This window comes from Rhinolophus ferrumequinum, chromosome 16 (assembly GCF_004115265.2).
Source record: "Rhinolophus ferrumequinum isolate MPI-CBG mRhiFer1 chromosome 16, mRhiFer1_v1.p, whole genome shotgun sequence".
Taxonomy (NCBI): Eukaryota; Metazoa; Chordata; class Mammalia; order Chiroptera; family Rhinolophidae; genus Rhinolophus; species Rhinolophus ferrumequinum.
The window spans coordinates 26,218,597-26,235,410 of record NC_046299.1 but is presented as its reverse complement, the minus strand read 5'-3'; the positions used below and the strand labels follow the sequence as shown (position 1 = coordinate 26,235,410).

The window sequence follows — 16,814 nt, the reverse complement described above, 5'->3', positions numbered from 1 at the left end:
AGTGGCCCAGTCTTTCTGGTCACCTGAGCCACACATTCCAGGTGTGTCCCTTGTGTGGGTTGTGTGTGCCGTCCTTTTGTAGTTGAGCCTTGGTTGATAATTGCACATCACTGTGAGGGACTGACCTCACTGGTGGTGAGGACTGGCCTTGCCGACAGTGGAAAAGTTGTTGTGCAAGGGCTGATCCTACGGAGCAGGATCTCCCTCAGCAGGACTCTGGCGCCTGCCCAATCCACCCCTTGTGTGTGTTGTACTTGGAGGCAGCTGGGTGATGCTCCAGCTTGTTTTGAAGCTGGCCACTGGGGGCGTCAGCTTGGAGGGGGTCTGCTATAGGTCAAGTTCAGCCACAGCCCATGCCCCACTTGGGGCCACCCAGCAGGAGCCACAAAGAAATCTGTAGATGGCTGCTGCCCATGCTGTTCTTGGAAACACCTTGAGAGGCCAAGCTGCAAACCAAGGCTGGCTGCCACTATTGCCTTGCTTAGAGATGCTCAGCCAGAAGTACAGGACATATTCAAGTCAGATGCTACTTGTCTGGGTTCAGCAAACATTTGATAGACCCTAGGAAAGTCTGCAGCTTGAGCCAAGGCAGGTGGTCTGCACAAAAAAGCCACTGGAAGTGGCATGGGTGTACCCAAAATTTGGGTGGGGCCAGGTTTCGAATCGCCAGGGCGGGGCGAATGAACAGGAGAGATTCAGTTGTGGCTGCCTCTTTTGTCTGTATATGGGGGAGGGGGAGGGCTCAGCAAAGAAACAATGGTGTAATGCAGGGACTCAGCTCCTGCTCCCCGCAAAAGAATGCAGGATGTGGCTAGGTCAAAAAGGAACAACAACAGAGCCGTAGATAGGGGAGTCATGCCACTATATTCCCAATGGTGGCTTGTCAAGAAACAAAAGCAAACATCTGCCAGTACCCCAATGAGAGGTCTTCCTGAACAGGAAGTAGGATCAACTCGATCTGCAATCCACAATCCCCTTGCTAGCCGCAATCTGCCGTCTGCTTCTCTGCCAACCAACCAACCAACCAACCAACCAACCAACCAACCAACCAACCCCGTAGCGTAGCCACAACAGTTATATTAGTAGCTAATGGCTAACTGGTAATAGCTGATAGCCATCTAATAACCGAGCCAGCACCTTTCCACGTGAGGTCGAGAGCCAGGAAACTGCTCTCTGGGACTCTGTCCCCACAAATGGCCTCCAGCAGCTCCCCCGTCCAGGAGAAAGCCACCTCTCCAGCCCCCGTCCCAAGCCAGACAACTCAATTCCCTACCCTATATCTGTTCCACCTTTCCAGCTGCTGCCTCAGGGCTGGAGCTCTGAGCAAGTGATTCTTTTGGTGAGTAAGTCTGTGCACAATCCCTTTAAGAGGAGCGCCTGTGAATGCAGCTGCACTGTCTCACTCAGTCACAATCGCCGCTGGTTTTCACAACCAAAAATTATGGGGGCTTCTCTCCTCGGCACTGGAACCCTGGGCTGGGGTGGGGCTGAGGTCTCTTGCTCCTCTGGGAAGTGGGGGGAACCCCCACAGCCAAAATATCCCTCCCGATCTTTAATGGTCACACGCAGGTGTGGGACCACCCCGTTCCACGTCTCTGCCCCTCCTATCAGTCTGGAAGTGGCTTCTGCACGTCCTTAGTTGAAAGGCTTAAGTTCAGCTGATTTTAGGCGATTCTCAATAATGGTTGTTTTGTAGATTAGTTGTAATTGTGATGTGGTTGTGAGAGAAGGTGAGCACAGCGTTTACCTACTGGGCCATCTTGGTTGTCCCCCTCCTCTGTGCATTTTTAAGTAGGAAAGAGAGAAGGGCAAGGAACAGGTAATAGAAGTTCAGAGGAGAGATGTCCAGGGGAGGCATTCCAGAAGGGCTTCTCAGAGGAGGGGCCAATGATGATAAGCCGAGGGGCTTGACAGTAAGAGAGACTGTGATTCCTTTTGGCCACAGTAAATGGCCAGGTTGCTTGTACATCCCCGCCCCAAACACCCGCTCCCCATCTCAGGCCACTCTGGCTCCTCAGAACAGACAGTGTAACCAAGGGAGAAAAGCTCTCAAAATGATCCTCTTCATTTTACAGCTGGAAGGGGCCTGAGAGGGCAGAGTGCAGCCTCCCTCCCACATCAGCCATCCTCCTCCTCAAACTGAAAGCTGCCACCCTCCTGATGTAAGCCTTGAGCCCTTTCTCCTGGTTCCATAATAATTACAGCTAACACTTACTGAGTGCCAGGTTCTATTCTAAGCAATTACTTTACTTTACAATTACTATGTCATTTAAGCTTCACAACATTCTTTAAGGAAAGTACTAATATTATCCCCATTTTTCATTTGATGAAGCTGAGGTTTCATTAAGCCATTTGCCCAAGATCTCTTAGGTGGTGAGGGGGCCACACTACGAGTTAAACCCAGGCGCCTCTGGGTTCAGAGCCTACGTATCTGACCATTCTATTGCCCTGCTTCTCTAGCACTCACTTTCCTCCCTCCTGACTCATCCGGGACCCTGGCCTTTTCCTCTCCTCTAGTCTTCTCTCGACACCAGCAGAAGGACATCAGGCCTGAAACTGGACATCTAACCAAGGACAAGGAGGGGGCTCTTGGTGGCATCAATTCACAGATTTCAAAGTGCTTTCTGTACATTTTGTTCTTCGTGCCTTTAAGACAGCCCTATAAGGTAGAATTGAAATGATTTTATTGTCATCCCATAGAAAAGGAAATGGAGACTCAGAGACATGATGTGATTGGCTCAACAGCCAGAGGTGACTTGGGTCCAGTGCTTCTCCAACTCTATCACACTCCCTCTTCCCCAAACTGGCATTTCTCCTCCTTGGGAGTCAGGCCTGGGTCAGATGTTTCCTTAAATGGGACAAGGGAGAGGCCTCTAGGCGTCTTGAGGATGGGTCTGCTTCACCCCACAGAGTGCAAGACCAGCTGTCCTTGCTGTTTAGGCCAGGTCCACCTGTGGCGCCCAGAGACCTCTGCAACTGACCATCAGAATGAAGGGGGACTTGAAAGTGAGTGCCTGTGGCTGAAGAAGTAGCTGGAGCAAGAACCTGCCCCAGCCCCCTTCGAGGAGGGGTAGCAGGCAGGGTTGGGGAAGGAAATGTCTTTGGCATTTGAATAGAGGGAGCAGCAAAAGCTTGATCTCTAAATCTTTGATTTCTAAATCAGAGGGTGCTGGTCCAATCGTGGCTGGACTGGAGCCCTCTCCAGGGTTGGCAGATCTGCGAATGGAGATGACCCACTGGGAAAGCACTGGGGCCATATGTAGCAAGACATAAGGAGCTCCTACCATCGGCTCCAAGCCTGTCACGGAGGAGTTGCTCCTGAGGAAGCAATCCAACAGAAGCCAAAAGCTATTTGCCTCAAGATGTTCCCTGCAATGTTAGCAAAGCAAAAAACTGAAAAGAGAGAGAGAGAGAAAAGCTAAGTATCCAGTGAGCTATTCTGGCAATGTACTCAGTGGAATCTAATGATGTAGTAAACAGCGTGGGAAAAGGTTTGTGGTATAAAGTTGACTCTACATCACACTGTGTCCCCTGAAGGATGACTCACGGGAACAATTTCTCTTGGTCCCAGTGCCAGGAAACTGTATTTCTCCAGGGCAGCTGCCTCGCTTTTATCTGGAGTTCTACATATCTGTCGGCTGACCATGTTTCCCTTTTAGCTTTGACTGTAAGGAAGCTCCAAATCAAATTCATGGCCCATCACTCACAACCAGATGACAGGAATTTTGAAATCAGTACCCTTCCCGGCTTTATTTTCTTTCCTTCCTCCCAAACACTTTTCTGTTTATTAATAATCTTGTATTGTATGCTGTATTTGTCAACTATTGAAGAAAAATATTTTTGGAGTAGAATGGGGTAGAGAGGAGAAAGAAAGGAAAGAGAAGGTTAAAAAAAGCTGAGAGGAAAATGACTTTACTAACACGGCCTTCAGATTCAATTGAAGAGCATCAATTCTGCTGGTCACGCGTGAATATAAAAGGGTTGATGCTTTAACTGGTAATGTTAGAAGCCATTCCAAGGATAGATGAAACAGGAAAAATGCAGAATAAAATAATGAGGTGTCACTTTCCACCCAGAAAATTGGCAAAAATTAATGCTGTCAACCCCCAGTGGATGAGCACTGACGCACTCTTCTATTTGCCGATGGGGTATGAACTGGCTAATTAGAGAGACGTTTGGCACGTGCAGGGACACGTACTGACTTGGCAGTCACACACCTAAGTAAACTGTAGGGACACGCTTAGACCTGGGCACAGAAGACGTTACAGAAAATGTTTGTTTCAGCATTGTTTGTAATAGCAAAACAAAAGTAAACATTCTAAATGTGTCCTCAGAGAGGGGTGGCCGGATGGCTCAGTTGGTTAGAGCGCGAGCTCTGAGCAACAGGGTTGCCAGTTCGATTCCCACGTGGGCTGGTGAGCTGCGCCCTCCACAGCTAGACTGAAGGACAACAACTTGGGCTGAGCTGCCGCTGAGCTGTTGAGGGGCGGCCGGATGGCTCAGCTGGTTAGAGCGCGCGCTGTCAACAACAAGGTTGCTGGTTCACTTCCCACAGGGGATGGTGGGCTGCGCCCCCTGCAACTGAAGATAGAAAACAGCTCCTGGACTTGGAGCTGAGCTGCGCCCTCCGCAACTAGGATTGAAGGGACAGCAACTTGACTTGGAGCTGATGGGTCCTGGGAAAAACACACTGTTACCCAATAAAGTCCTGGAAATACACACTGTTCCTCTTCCCCAATAAAAATCTTAAAAACAAATAAACGTCCTCAGAGGGAGAAAGAAAAGTAAAAGTAAATTGTGGTCTAAGCTCACGGCAGACTATTATAAAGCTGTGAAAAATGAATGAATCAGAGCTACCCGTCCTGCTATGGACGAAGCTCAAAACATCAAAACACAATGTTGGACAAAAATGGCAAAGTGTGGAAGGTATGTAAGTTTGATTCCATTTCTATAAAGCTTAAAATGGAAAAAACCGTATTATATAATATCTTGTTTATGGATCGATATATATGTCCTAAGGGGTATGAAGATATGATGGGAACAATAACACCTGAGTCATGACAGCAAGAGGAGGAAGAGGAAGGTGACCCGGGGAGGGTTGCCAGGGCTGCTGGACACACGCACGTGGATTATATTATTATCCGTTCTTTGGGGTATGGCTAAAACAGTTCAAAACAAAGAAAAACGGTGTGAACAATGTCATTGCAACTGGGTAAAGCATTCTGGCTGCATCAGAACAAGCATGGGAAGGAAATGTGCGTAGAGCCTTGGTGTCGGGGAGGTAGGAACCGGGGTGAGTATAACACAATGTCCCGGCTGTAAGAGGATGGGGAGGCCTCAGGCTGGCTGTGATGTGGCCTCTCTTGCAGGCTTTTTGGTCCAGGGCTCCAATGGTGAGTTCCCCTTCCTGAGCAGCAGTGAGCGCCTGGAGGTGGTGAGCCGTGCGCGTCAGGCCATACCCAAGGACAAGCTCCTGCTAGCTGGTGCCGGCTGCGAGTGTGAGGCTCTAACGCCCTGGGCCCTGGGGGCAGCTGGAGGGGCTGGGGGTGGCTGGGGTGGGGCTCTTCGGCCCTGAGGCTGGGTTCAGTTGACTATTTCTGTCTCCTTTGCACCCTTTGCTTGCCCCAGAGTCCTGGCCCAGCCCTTCTCCGTCCTGCTCTCATTCTCCACGGCCTGTAGGGGAGACTCTCTCTTTCCTTCTGCAGCTACTCAAGCCACAGTGGAGATGACCGTGAGCATGGCCCAGGTGGGGGCTGATGCTGCCCTGGTGGTGACCCCTTCCTACTATCGTGGCCAAATGAGCAGTGCTGCCCTCATCCACCACTACACCAAGGTGGGTGTGAGGGGTGGGCGTGGGCTTGAGGCCTGGGCCCGAGAGGAGGCTGGGTGAGCGGGAGACTCCACCTGGGGAGAGGAGACAGAGAAGCTGGGCATGGAGTGGCGAGCCTGGGAGGGGGAGAGATGCCACCATGGACCAGCTGTGTGACATTGGGTGATGGCCCTAACCACTCTGTGTCGCTGTTTCCTCCCCTCTCAAAAGAGCTATCTTCCTCGTAGGGTGGTTGTGAGGAGTAAATTAGATCAAAACAGAAAGGACTTGGGACATAGAAAGCACTCACTAAGTACTGCCCACTATTACTGCTTACAAGCAGCACGTAGCCCTGTGACTTCTAGTCCAGGAGGTGGGCCTGTCCAGGGAGCCCAGGCCCAGACCTGTTGGTGGTGAGCTGTGCCTCAGGCTCCGCGGGCCTGGGCAGCTGCCCTCCCCCCTCCTCTCTGTGTCCCTCAGGTCGCCGACCTCTCTCCAATTCCTGTGGTGCTGTACAGTGTCCCAGCCAACACGGGGCTGGACCTGCCTGTAGACACAGCGGTCATTCTTTCCCAGCACCCGAATATCGTCGGCATCAAGGACAGTGGTGGTGATGTGAGTGACAGCAGCCCCTGGCTGAGGCACCTTCTCCTCCTGTTTTGCTACCAACTTCAGGACAGCGCTGGGACCCGGTTCAGTTCTGGGCTCCTGTTCGGGTTCTCTGTGGCGTGTGGATTTTCCAGGGTTTCGTCTGAATTTTGGAGCCCCTCTGTGGGGCCTGGGCTCTCATTTGCTCAGACTGGCCCAGCCGCCACCTGGGAGGGCCTGAGGGTCTGGGCCCCACTCACACCTGGTTTGCTGTTGCAGGTGACCAGAATCGGGCTGATGGTTCACAAGACCAGGAGGCAGGATTTCCAGGTGTTGGCTGGATCGGCTGGCTTCCTGCTAGCCAGCTACGCCGTGGGTAGGCCCCCCGCAGGATTCATACTGTGATGGGTGACCCAGATACAAGCAGGCAGCTGGGGTCTGCTGGGAGAGACTGTGAGGGCTGGGGCTGGGTCTGCAGAGGGCCTGGGCCAGCCTGCCTGCTCCCAAACCTCGGAAGTCCAGCACACCGCTTGCTTGTCTGAACAGTGCGTGCTTGTGAGTGCCCCTGCTGGGTGGAGGAGGGTGGCCGTGTACAATCCCTGGCCTGTTGTAGGGATGCCTACAATTTACTCTAAGTCCAAAGTTCCCTGCTTAGGTGACAAATTTAGCTCCTCTAATCTCACCTTGTAAATCATCTTCTGAGAGCAGAGGTTTGGGGCTCTCCCTTCTAGTCAGGAGCCCATTTTCCTCTCCCCCTGGTCCCAGGCCAGAATGAATGGTCAGGCCTGCAGGGTGGGGCCAGGGGTCTTTTTCTGGTGCCTGATCAGATTCTGTTCCAGTCCAGGATCCTAGGAATGTTGTCATTGTCTGTTTGTAGTCAAGGTCCTTGGGATCAGGTTGGATTTGAGCCTGGGAAGGGCAGGGAGGGGAAGGGAAGCATCTGCTCCTTCAGCTGAAGCCCCAGCGAGTACAGATTTGAGTTGCTTTTCCCATGCTATTAGGGGCAATCCTGTTCTCTCTGGTCTTTGCAGACTTTGGCATGTTGCCTAGGTCCTTGCACATCTCACCTCAGTCTCTTAAGTGCAGGGGGCCCATTTATGCCTCATTCCTGAGGGTAGATGGGAAAAGCACAGGCTCTGGATACCTGGGGGAACTGAGCTGGAATCTCAGCTCCGCTGTTTATTCACTGAGTATCACTGGGCAAAGTACTCAACCTCTCTAGGCCTGAGATTCTACTCAAAAAAGCAGAGAGGTGGTGTCAGGATTAAACCGCATTGGCCCCCTGTCTGCCATAATGCTTAGTACACAGTAGCTATTCAGTAAATGGCAGCTATATCAGCTCATTCCAAATTGCCTGCTCTCTCCACCCTTGAGACCACTTTGCTCAGGGAGTGAGGGAACACAGTCCCAGAGAGCAGTTTCCAGGCTCTCAGCCTCACGTGGAAAGGTGCTGGCTCAAGTAGTAGATGGCCATCAGCTGTGACTAGTTGGCCGTCAGCTGTAACCGGTTAGCCATTGGTCACTGATATAACTGCTGTGGCTGAGCTAGCAAGGGGGGATTGCAGGTAGCAAGTGGGTTGGTTGGTTGGCAGAGAAGCAGATGGCAGATTGCGAATCGTGTGGCTCCTGCTGCCTGTGTCTCCAACCCTGCCGCCAGCGAGACTATAGTGGTATGACTCCCCTGTCTACGGCTCCATGAGTGTTCCTTTTTGGCCTCACCGTGTCCTGTGTTCTTGTGTGGGGAGCAGGAGCTGAGACCCCGCATGACAGGGACCTTCCTAACTAGTCTTGGCATCACACTCACAGGCTGGCAGAAGTGGCAGAGCCCTTTGAGATCACAGACAGCCCATTTTCATTGCCCAGATGAGAACAAAGAGGACCGGAAGGGTCTATGACTTGTCCACGTTCATGCAGCCAATGAAAGGAAATGTCACATCTCCTGACTGTGTCCAGAGCACTTTCCACTCCCCACCTTACCCCCACGTGGCGCTGTCTCAGGCTGAATTCACTGGGGGGAATATGATTTCAGAAGAGCAAAGGCTTCCCATCCACCCCCATCCCTTTTAGGACTGGTGAGTCAGGGGGCTAGTGGAGGAATGTGAAGGTGTCAGCTGGCAGTTGGGACGCTACTTTGGGGGGGGGGATGGGTGGAGAGAGTGCAGGGAAGGAACTGTCCTTAAATTAGCCTTCAGTCTCTGCTTGCTGCCCCTCAGCATGCAGGGTTCTACTTCAGACATACTGGCAGCTTTTCTCTCTGTACTCTGTGGACTCACAAAGCATGCCTTTGACATGGCCAGCCAGTGGCATAGAAACCCACATCCTAGCTCCCCAGAACAAAGGGGTGCCGGGGACCAGAGTTTGTAATTCTCTGTAAGAGGAGGCTTTGGCTGACATTCTGCATCTTACTCTGGGGCAGGAGCTGTGGGGGGCGTGTGTGCCCTGGCCAATGTCCTGGGGGCTCAGGTGTGCCAGCTGGAGCGACTCTGCCTCACAGGGCAATGGGAAGAAGCCCAGAAGCTACAGCTCCGCCTCATTGAGCCAAACACTGCGGTGAGCTCCCAGCAATGGCAGCAAAGGGCAGAGGTGGGGGGCGGGGGCAACAATCTGTCCTCATTGGGGCAGAAGCTAGGGCGGGCACAAGGCTCCCCATTCAGTCTCTTCCCTTTCAGAATATCCTTTTAGAGAACATTCCAGGGTGGGAACTCCTTACGTGCCCCCAGAAATTCTTGACTTCAGACAAAGTTGAGCCCCATTGGTTCTCAAACTTAAGTGTGCATTAGAATTCATTTAGGGAGCAAGTTACAATTATAATCCTTTTGGCCCAGGAATATGCATTGAGACAGACAGCCACAGTCATTGTGACATAAGTCATCCTGGGACCTTACTTAGAGATGCACTGCCTAGACAGAGGGACCATGGACTTTTAGACCAGCTTTTTGAGTGGCCAGATCCTGAAAAACAGAATGATTGAGAAGAAAGAAGTTGGAAAGCTGGAGGTATTCAGAGCCCAGATTTCCCAGGAGACTTCTGTCTTCAAATAATCTATTCTGCAGTCAGACCAGGTACCTCAATTCTGCGTTGGGCAAGTTATGGAGAAGAGTCAGGATGGAATGCCTTTAAGTGCTAAGCAATGCTGTGCAGAGCCATATTGGCGTTTGAGGCAGAAAGAAAAAGGTGTGTCCCTATATTTGTAGACACCTTTTTATGTATATTTTAAATTAAACATTTAATTTTGAGATCATTGTAGAGTCACATGAAATTGTAAGAAATAATACAGAGAGATCCCATGTACCCATTATCCAATTTCCCCCAGCGGTAACAATACCACAACCAGGATTTTGACTTTGATATAGTCAAGATATAAAATATTTCCATCACCACAAAGATCCCTCATGTTACACTTTTATAGCCACACGTACTTGCCTCCTGCCCCCACCCCCTCTTTAACCTATGGCAACCACAAATAAGTTTGTCATTTTTATAATTTTGTCAGTTCAAGACTGTTATATAAATGAAATCATATAGTCTATAACCTTTTGAGATTGGCTTTTCTCACTCAGCATAATTTTATGGAGATTCATCCGGGTGTTGTGTGTATCAATAGTTGGTTCCTTGTGAGTAGTAATTGAGTAGTATTTCACGATACAGTTATACCACAGTTTATTTAACCATTCACCTCTTAAAGGACAGATGGTTGTTTCCAGTTTTGACTATTAAAAGCTGCTACGAACATGCATGTACATGTTTTTGTGTGACCGTAAGTCTTCATTTTTCTGATATAAATAAATACATAATTGCTGGGTCATATGATGGTCACATATTTAGTTTTTAAAGAAACTGCCAAACTATTTTCCTGAGTGGCTATACCATTTTACATTTACATCGGTGTAAATGCATGAGTGGTCCAGTTTCTCTGCATCTTCACCAGCATTTCATATTATGACTATTTTTTATTTTAGCCATTCTTATAGATGCATAGTCACATTTCCTTGTGATTTTAAGTTACATGTCTCTTATGGCTAATGCTATTGAACATCTTTTCATGTGTTTATTTTCCATCTGTATATGCTCTTAGATGAAATGTCTATTTATGTCTCTTGTCCATTTTCTAATTGGAGTATTTGTTTTTTGCTGTTGCGTTTTAGAAGTTTGTTATATCTTCTAGATAGTAGTCCTTTGTCAGATAATGTGGTTTGCAAATATTTTCTCCCAGTTTGTAGCTTGCCTCGTCAATCTCTTAATATGTCTTTTTCAGAGCAAAAGTTAAATTTTGCTAAAGTCCACTTTATCAATATTTTCTTTTGTTTATGCTTTTCATGTAAAGTCTAAGAATGCTTTGCCTAGTACTAGATTGTGAAGATTTTCTCCTATGTTTTTCCTAAAAGTTTTGTAATTTTGTATTTTACAAGTCTGTGACCCATTTTTAGTTAATTTTTGTATAAAGTGTGAGACATAGATCAAGGTTGTTGTTTTTTCCCCCTGTAGCTATCCCCTTGCTCCAGCAGCATTTGTTGAAAAGATGATCTTTCTTCCATTGAATTACTGTTGTACCTTTGTCAAAAATCAGTTGGGCATATTTGTGTGGGTCTATTTCTGGATTCTCTATTCTTTCCATTGATCCATCTCTCTGCAATACCACACAGACTTGATTACTGTCAGTATATCATAAATCTAAAGTCAGGAAGACTGATTTTTTTCACTTTGTTCTTTTTTTCAATGTTGTTTTAGTGAATCTAATTCCTTTGCCTTTCCACATAAATTTTAGAATAATCTTGTCTATATCTACAAATACTCTTGCTGGGATTTTTATAGGAATTATGTTAAACCTGTACACCATTAGGGGACAATTGATATTTTTACTATGTTGTCTTCAAATGCTTGAATATGGTATGTCTCTCCTTTTATGTATGCCTTTTTAAATTTATTTCATCAGCATTTTGTAGTTTTTGGCAAACAAATCCTGTAGTTTTGTTTTGAGAGATTTACACCTAAGTGGCTCATATTTTTTTAGTGATTATAAATATTATTGTATTTTTAATTTCACTATGTTTATTGGTAGTATATAGAAACACAATTGATTTTTGCATGTTTATCTTGTATGTCATGACTTTGCTGAACCCATTTATTAATTCTAGGAGTGTTTGGTAGATTCCTTGGGATTTTCTACATAGACAATCACATCATCTACACCTAGGGGAAGTTCTGTTTCTTCTTTTCTGATCTGTATGTCTTTTAGTTCCTTTCTTGCCTGATTGCACTGACTAGAACTTCCTGCACGATGTTGAATAAGAGTGGTGACAGTGGACATCCTTGCCTTGTTCCTGATCTTAAGGGAAGACAATCAGCCTTTCACCATTAACTGTAATGTTAGCTGCAGGTTTCTATAGATGCTCTCTATCAAGTTGAGGATGTTCCCCCTCTATTCTTGTTTTCAGAGAGCTTTTTTAAAAATCCTGAATGGGTGTTGAATTTTGTCGGATGTTTTTCTGCACTGATTGATAGAATCATGAGATTTTTTTTTCCTTTTTAGCCTGTTAATATGGAGGGTTACATTAATAATTTTCAAATATTAGGCCAGACTTGCACCTCTGGAATAAATCCCTCTTAGTCATGGTGTATACTGTGTTTCCCCAAAAATAAGACCGGGTCTTATATTAATTTTTGCTCCAAAAGATGCATTAGGGCTTATATTCGGGGGATGTCATCCTGAAAAATCATGCTAGGGCTTCTTTTCCGGTTAGGTCTTATTTTCGGGGAAACACGGTCACTCTTTTTATATATTGCTGAATTTCATTTGTTTACATTTTATTAAGAATTTTTCTGTCTATCTTCATGAGGGATATTGGTTTGTTGTTGTCTTTTTTTTTTTTTTGGTACTGCCTTAGTCTAATTTTGGTATGAGGGTAAAAATAGCTTCATACATCAATTGGGAAGTGTTCCCTCCTCTTCTATTTTCTGGAAGAGGATTGGTATTAAACCTTCTTTCCACATTTCTTGGAATTCTCCAGTAAAGCCATCTGGACCTGGAGATTTCTTTTTGGGGTGTTTTAAACAAAAATACAGCTCTGTACTAGGCCTCAGCTGACTATCTTCATGGCTGGAAAGGGGAAGAGAGTCTCCTTACTGCTCCCTCGTGGCAGTAAGTGGGGATGGCCTCCTTAAGGGTGGGCAGTGGTGAAAGTTGTGACTCTCCTCACTAGGCCTCTTCTGACACCATCCCTGGTAGATGGGGAGAACTTCTGTCTATTGCTGAGTTGGAGGGTAGAAGTTCTGGCCTTGCTGGCCTGGTGGGGAGGGGGACAGCTTTTTCGGTGGGGTTTGGCTGGAGTAGAGTGGTTGTTGTCTAAAAGTTTTCACTCTTGCTAGTTCACTCTTGCTTGTTCAGCCTTGCTGGCCTGGAGTGGGGCACAGTTTTTTTGGTGGGGTTTGGCTGGAGTAGAATGGTGGTTGTTTAAAAGTTTTCACTCTTGCTAGGCTGCCCCTTTCCTGGTCCTTAGCTGAAAAGAACGGACTTTTGTTGGGGCTTTTACTGTCTGTGCCCATTGGCATTTCAGGGCCGCTGGCTCCTCCATCTCCAAGTCTGGGCCAGTTAACCCACCACTGTGTTGTCCTGAGGTCTGCACTCAGTCTTCCTCTCTACTTTTCAGACTCTTCTTATGTTTGTTTTTATATAATGTCCATTTTTTAGTTGTACTTATACTAAGACTAGGGAAAAGTACATCTATTCCATTTTCTTGGAAGTAGAAGCTCTAACTAGTTTTCTAAATGGTGATCCCCCCCACCCCACACACAAACGCACCGCCCCCAGAATATTAAAGTAGTTGAAAAAACTATTTAAAAATTTCACAGTAGGCATATTAAAACTCACAGCATGATTTTTAAATATTTTACCTATACCAAAAACATAGTATATTATAATTTTACTTCCTTGGTTTGAATAGAAGCAAACTTATCAAAACAGTTTTCCCCAGACTACTTCTAGAAACAAAAATTAACCATTAAAAAACTACACAAAACATGTATAGAGGGGTCTTATCGCCTTACTTACATATTACTTTGCTTCAGACTACAATATGGCAGGGCATGGCTCTGTGGGATTCTGTTTTTATTTAAAACTTTGATACTTTGTTCATTATGGGTATTTTTGCATTGGTATTGACTTTTTAGAAAACATTAACTATTTACTTGATGACTGAGGTTTTTGGCATCTCCTTAGGTTTTGCATCTGCGATCATGGTCCCAGACTGAGCTAGGCAATGCTTCGTGTTTGGGTAAAATGGCGGGAGGGCTGCAGATCTCCTTCACAGTTTATGTCTTTACCTCAAAGGGGCAGATTAACTCAGACTTAGAAAAAGGACAGCTGAGGAGGCAAGCATGAGTCTCCCTGGATGTGAAGGTTCTCCCCGGATAGGATGCTCCCATCCCCATCCACCTGCAAGAGAGAAGGTTCCAGAACCTGCATACCACCGGGACTGGAAGAGGAAGATCTGCCAGGGCTCTGGGGTCTAGTCTAATAGTGGCCTTTTCCTTATCCAATTCTTGTAACATGGGTTAGGTGTTGCTATAACCTCATTTTACGGATGAAGCAGCTTGGGCTGCCCCTTGGGAAGAGAGGATGTTTGCTGCCATCCAATTCTCTGTCATCCTGTCTTACCCTTCACTCTGTGCCCCCTCCTGTGCCAGCTCTGGGCACACACTCAGGAATTCCTGGAACATCTTTTTGCTGCCTGGACTGTAGGCTCAGCCACCCCAAGAGCAGCTTGATGTCACCCTCTTTCCCTGCCCTGCTTGAACACAGTGTCCTTCCTTTACCTTCCCGCCCAGCCAGCCTTCTGCCCCTGCTATATTTAGGACTTTCCGTGGTTTTTACCGCCAAAGCATTCATTCCTTTCTCAGCGTCGGAAGAGGGGCAGATCAGAGATCTTCAGGCATTATGATGGGAGAAAGCTTTTCTCTAGGTACTTCCTGTGTCCATGCTCTCTCCTAGGTCTTTCCCCCCTGACTCAGGTTTTGGGTGAAATGCTCAGGTTATTAGAACACCACGGCTGGCTGGGGCCAGGCCTGGGAGGCTTGCTGACGCCGACTGGCCTCTAGTGGTGAATAGTTAGTTATTCGTCAACCATTCATCAGCTTCCCAACGTTTTTATTCCAAACAACCTTTTTTTTTCTTTTCAATTTTTAATTATTTTTACCTTTCATGAAGCCCATACTTCTAAGGTTTTACCTTCCCTCCAAATAAAACTTTATTAAGTAATTATTACTTTCCTAGTTTTTAGGGAGTCAAAGATTCTTCTAACACTTCTGATCAGCATAACCAGTTGCTATGCTAAAAGCAAAGAAACTTGATGCTTCATTTTCTGTAAAACTCCATGCATGGTTTTAAATGATGACAATAGCCTTTTTAGGTCCCTCATGACAATGGAAAAGACTTTAGAGATCATGTTGTCCCGCCCCCTCATTTTTTAGGCAAAAGAACTTGCTCAGAGCTAGTAAGTTCATGATACAAGGCTGTATACAATGAAACTTCTTTGGGCAATGAGGCACTGTTTTTCGGAGAGAGCATTTAGAGTTAGGGTCAGAGAGCCATGGGTGGGCTGCAGGGCTGGCAGAGGTCTGGGCTGTGCCTGACTTCCCAGGCCTGCTGTGCCCTGGGTCACGTTCCAGGGAACTGGGCTGCAGACCTGTGATGTCCCAGAGCCCCCACCTGCAGGGTTACAGCCTTCTCCAACCCCCGATTGAGGACTGAATGCCACTGTCTTCCACATGGGGTAGATTTTTCTCTTAAAACCAAAGGAGGCGTCTTCCTTTCTTAATTTGAGGTTTTGGCATTGTGTTCTCTTTGCCAGCCTACCTTCTGGTCTCCCAGTCTGGATCCTAATCTACCTTGGGTATTAGAGATTTGGTAGTTACTTTACCAAGGAGGAGAATGAGAACCCCAACTTTCTGAAAATGACACATGTCTGGGTCTCAGGTGTATCTGTGCAGGGATTCTCCAGGCTCTTCTAACAAGTCCTAATTCTCAGGTGACCCGGCGCTTTGGGATCTCGGGGCTGAAGAAAACCATGGATTGGTTTGGCTACTATGGAGGCCCCTGCCGGGCCCCCTTGCAGGAGCTGAGCCCCGCTGAGGAGGAGGCACTGCACCTGGCTTTCACCAGTAATGGCTGGCTCTGAGGGCACGGAGGGGACCTGCCCAGCCTGAGCCCATCTTAGCTCCTGTCTTGCACCTGCAGCCTGAAGAGGACTATGAAGGGCTAAGGGTTCGAGGCTCATCCTCCTACTCCGGTCCTGCAGGCACCTCTTACCAGGCAATGCCAGGCACACTCATTTCCTATTTTCACAGCTCCATGTCTTCTAGATTTGTATCCTAAGCTCTGGGTCACTAGAGGCCTTCAGTCTGAGAAGGAGCAATTGCTTCCTTGTCTCTCTGCTGTGCTTCCCTATGCTCCAACCCAAGTGAGTCAGGAGCCAGAGGGGCAGGGCAGGGGGCAGCTGGGCACAGGAAGGGAGGACTTCTCAGAGCTGGGGATGAGTCCAGCACAGTGCAGCAGGAAGCCAGGGCTACTCTACACACCCAAGTTCTGACTACTTCCAGAGGACCTGGTAGGTTAGGAAACCCGATCAGAAAAATGTCACCGGTCTCTGAAAGACCCCCCAGGATGCATTCCAGCCACAATGCCCTTTCCTAAATCCGTTTTGATTCATCTCATATTCTTGTCTCTAGTCTTGATCTCAACCATCCAGTCTCAGACAACCCAGAATTGGTAAATAATGACACCTGGTGGATAAATGTGACATTTCTAGAAGACTCATTGTAGTCAACCAAGGTCTGAAACATGAGCGAAGGGGGCTTGGCCCGAGACAGGTCCATCCTCTTGCCTAGAGGTGCTCTGTTTTTATTGTTAAAAATACTTTGTTATTGCAATAAAGGTTAGTAAGTTCAACTAGTGTGTCTGTGTACAGATTGACACTCCACAGACTATGCAGCTCTTAGGTTTCCTGCCCAGACGTCAAGAACCTAGAGGCAATTTGGCTCTCAGGGTCTGCTTTTTCCAAGCTCTGGGAGAGGCCCTAACAATACTGAGCAAACACAGGCATTAAATTAGTGGCAGCCTAGGGAAAGGCTTATTGAAGTTTTAAACAGGAGTGGTAAGGGGCAAAAAGGTTCAAGTGACATATTTAGAAACACTTAGCACATTAATCACAAAGGCTGCTTTCTCTAAAATGTTTAACCTTATTTAGTGGTATCCGACAAGTGGCAGAAAACCCGAGATGAATTTTTAAAAAAATTACTCTGGTAAGAAAGAAAGGTAAACAGATTCCTTGTTTCGGGCAAAAGCTAGAAGAGAGAATATAAAAAGGATCAATCTTCAACTGAAAGCGGGCATCTGGCTGGCACTGAAGCTTGGCACTTAGCA

At 47.2% G+C, this 16,814-nt stretch overlaps 1 protein-coding gene across 3 annotated transcripts in view; it reads left to right on the top strand.

Moving 5' to 3' along the window:
- The window catches only part of HOGA1 (4-hydroxy-2-oxoglutarate aldolase 1), a 28,485-nt gene extending 12,145 nt beyond the window's left edge, over positions 1-16,340 (top strand). Inside the window, exons 1-7 of one of the 3 annotated variants that reach the window (XM_033131013.1) lie at positions 4,728-4,926; positions 5,370-5,498; positions 5,706-5,833; positions 6,290-6,424; positions 6,677-6,773; positions 8,814-8,947; positions 15,421-16,340. In XM_033131013.1, the coding sequence (XP_032986904.1) occupies positions 4,839-4,926; positions 5,370-5,498; positions 5,706-5,833; positions 6,290-6,424; positions 6,677-6,773; positions 8,814-8,947; positions 15,421-15,570 (861 nt within the window). In that variant the 5' untranslated portion in view covers positions 4,728-4,838 and the 3' untranslated portion in view covers positions 15,571-16,340. Of the gene's footprint in view, positions 1-4,727; positions 4,927-5,369; positions 5,499-5,705; positions 5,834-6,289; positions 6,425-6,676; positions 6,774-8,813; positions 8,948-9,222; positions 10,215-15,420 lie in introns of those variants that run through there. The other 2 variants (XM_033131011.1, XM_033131012.1) reach the window with 2 other exon arrangements.
- The last annotated feature ends 474 nt before the right edge of the window (positions 16,341-16,814 follow it).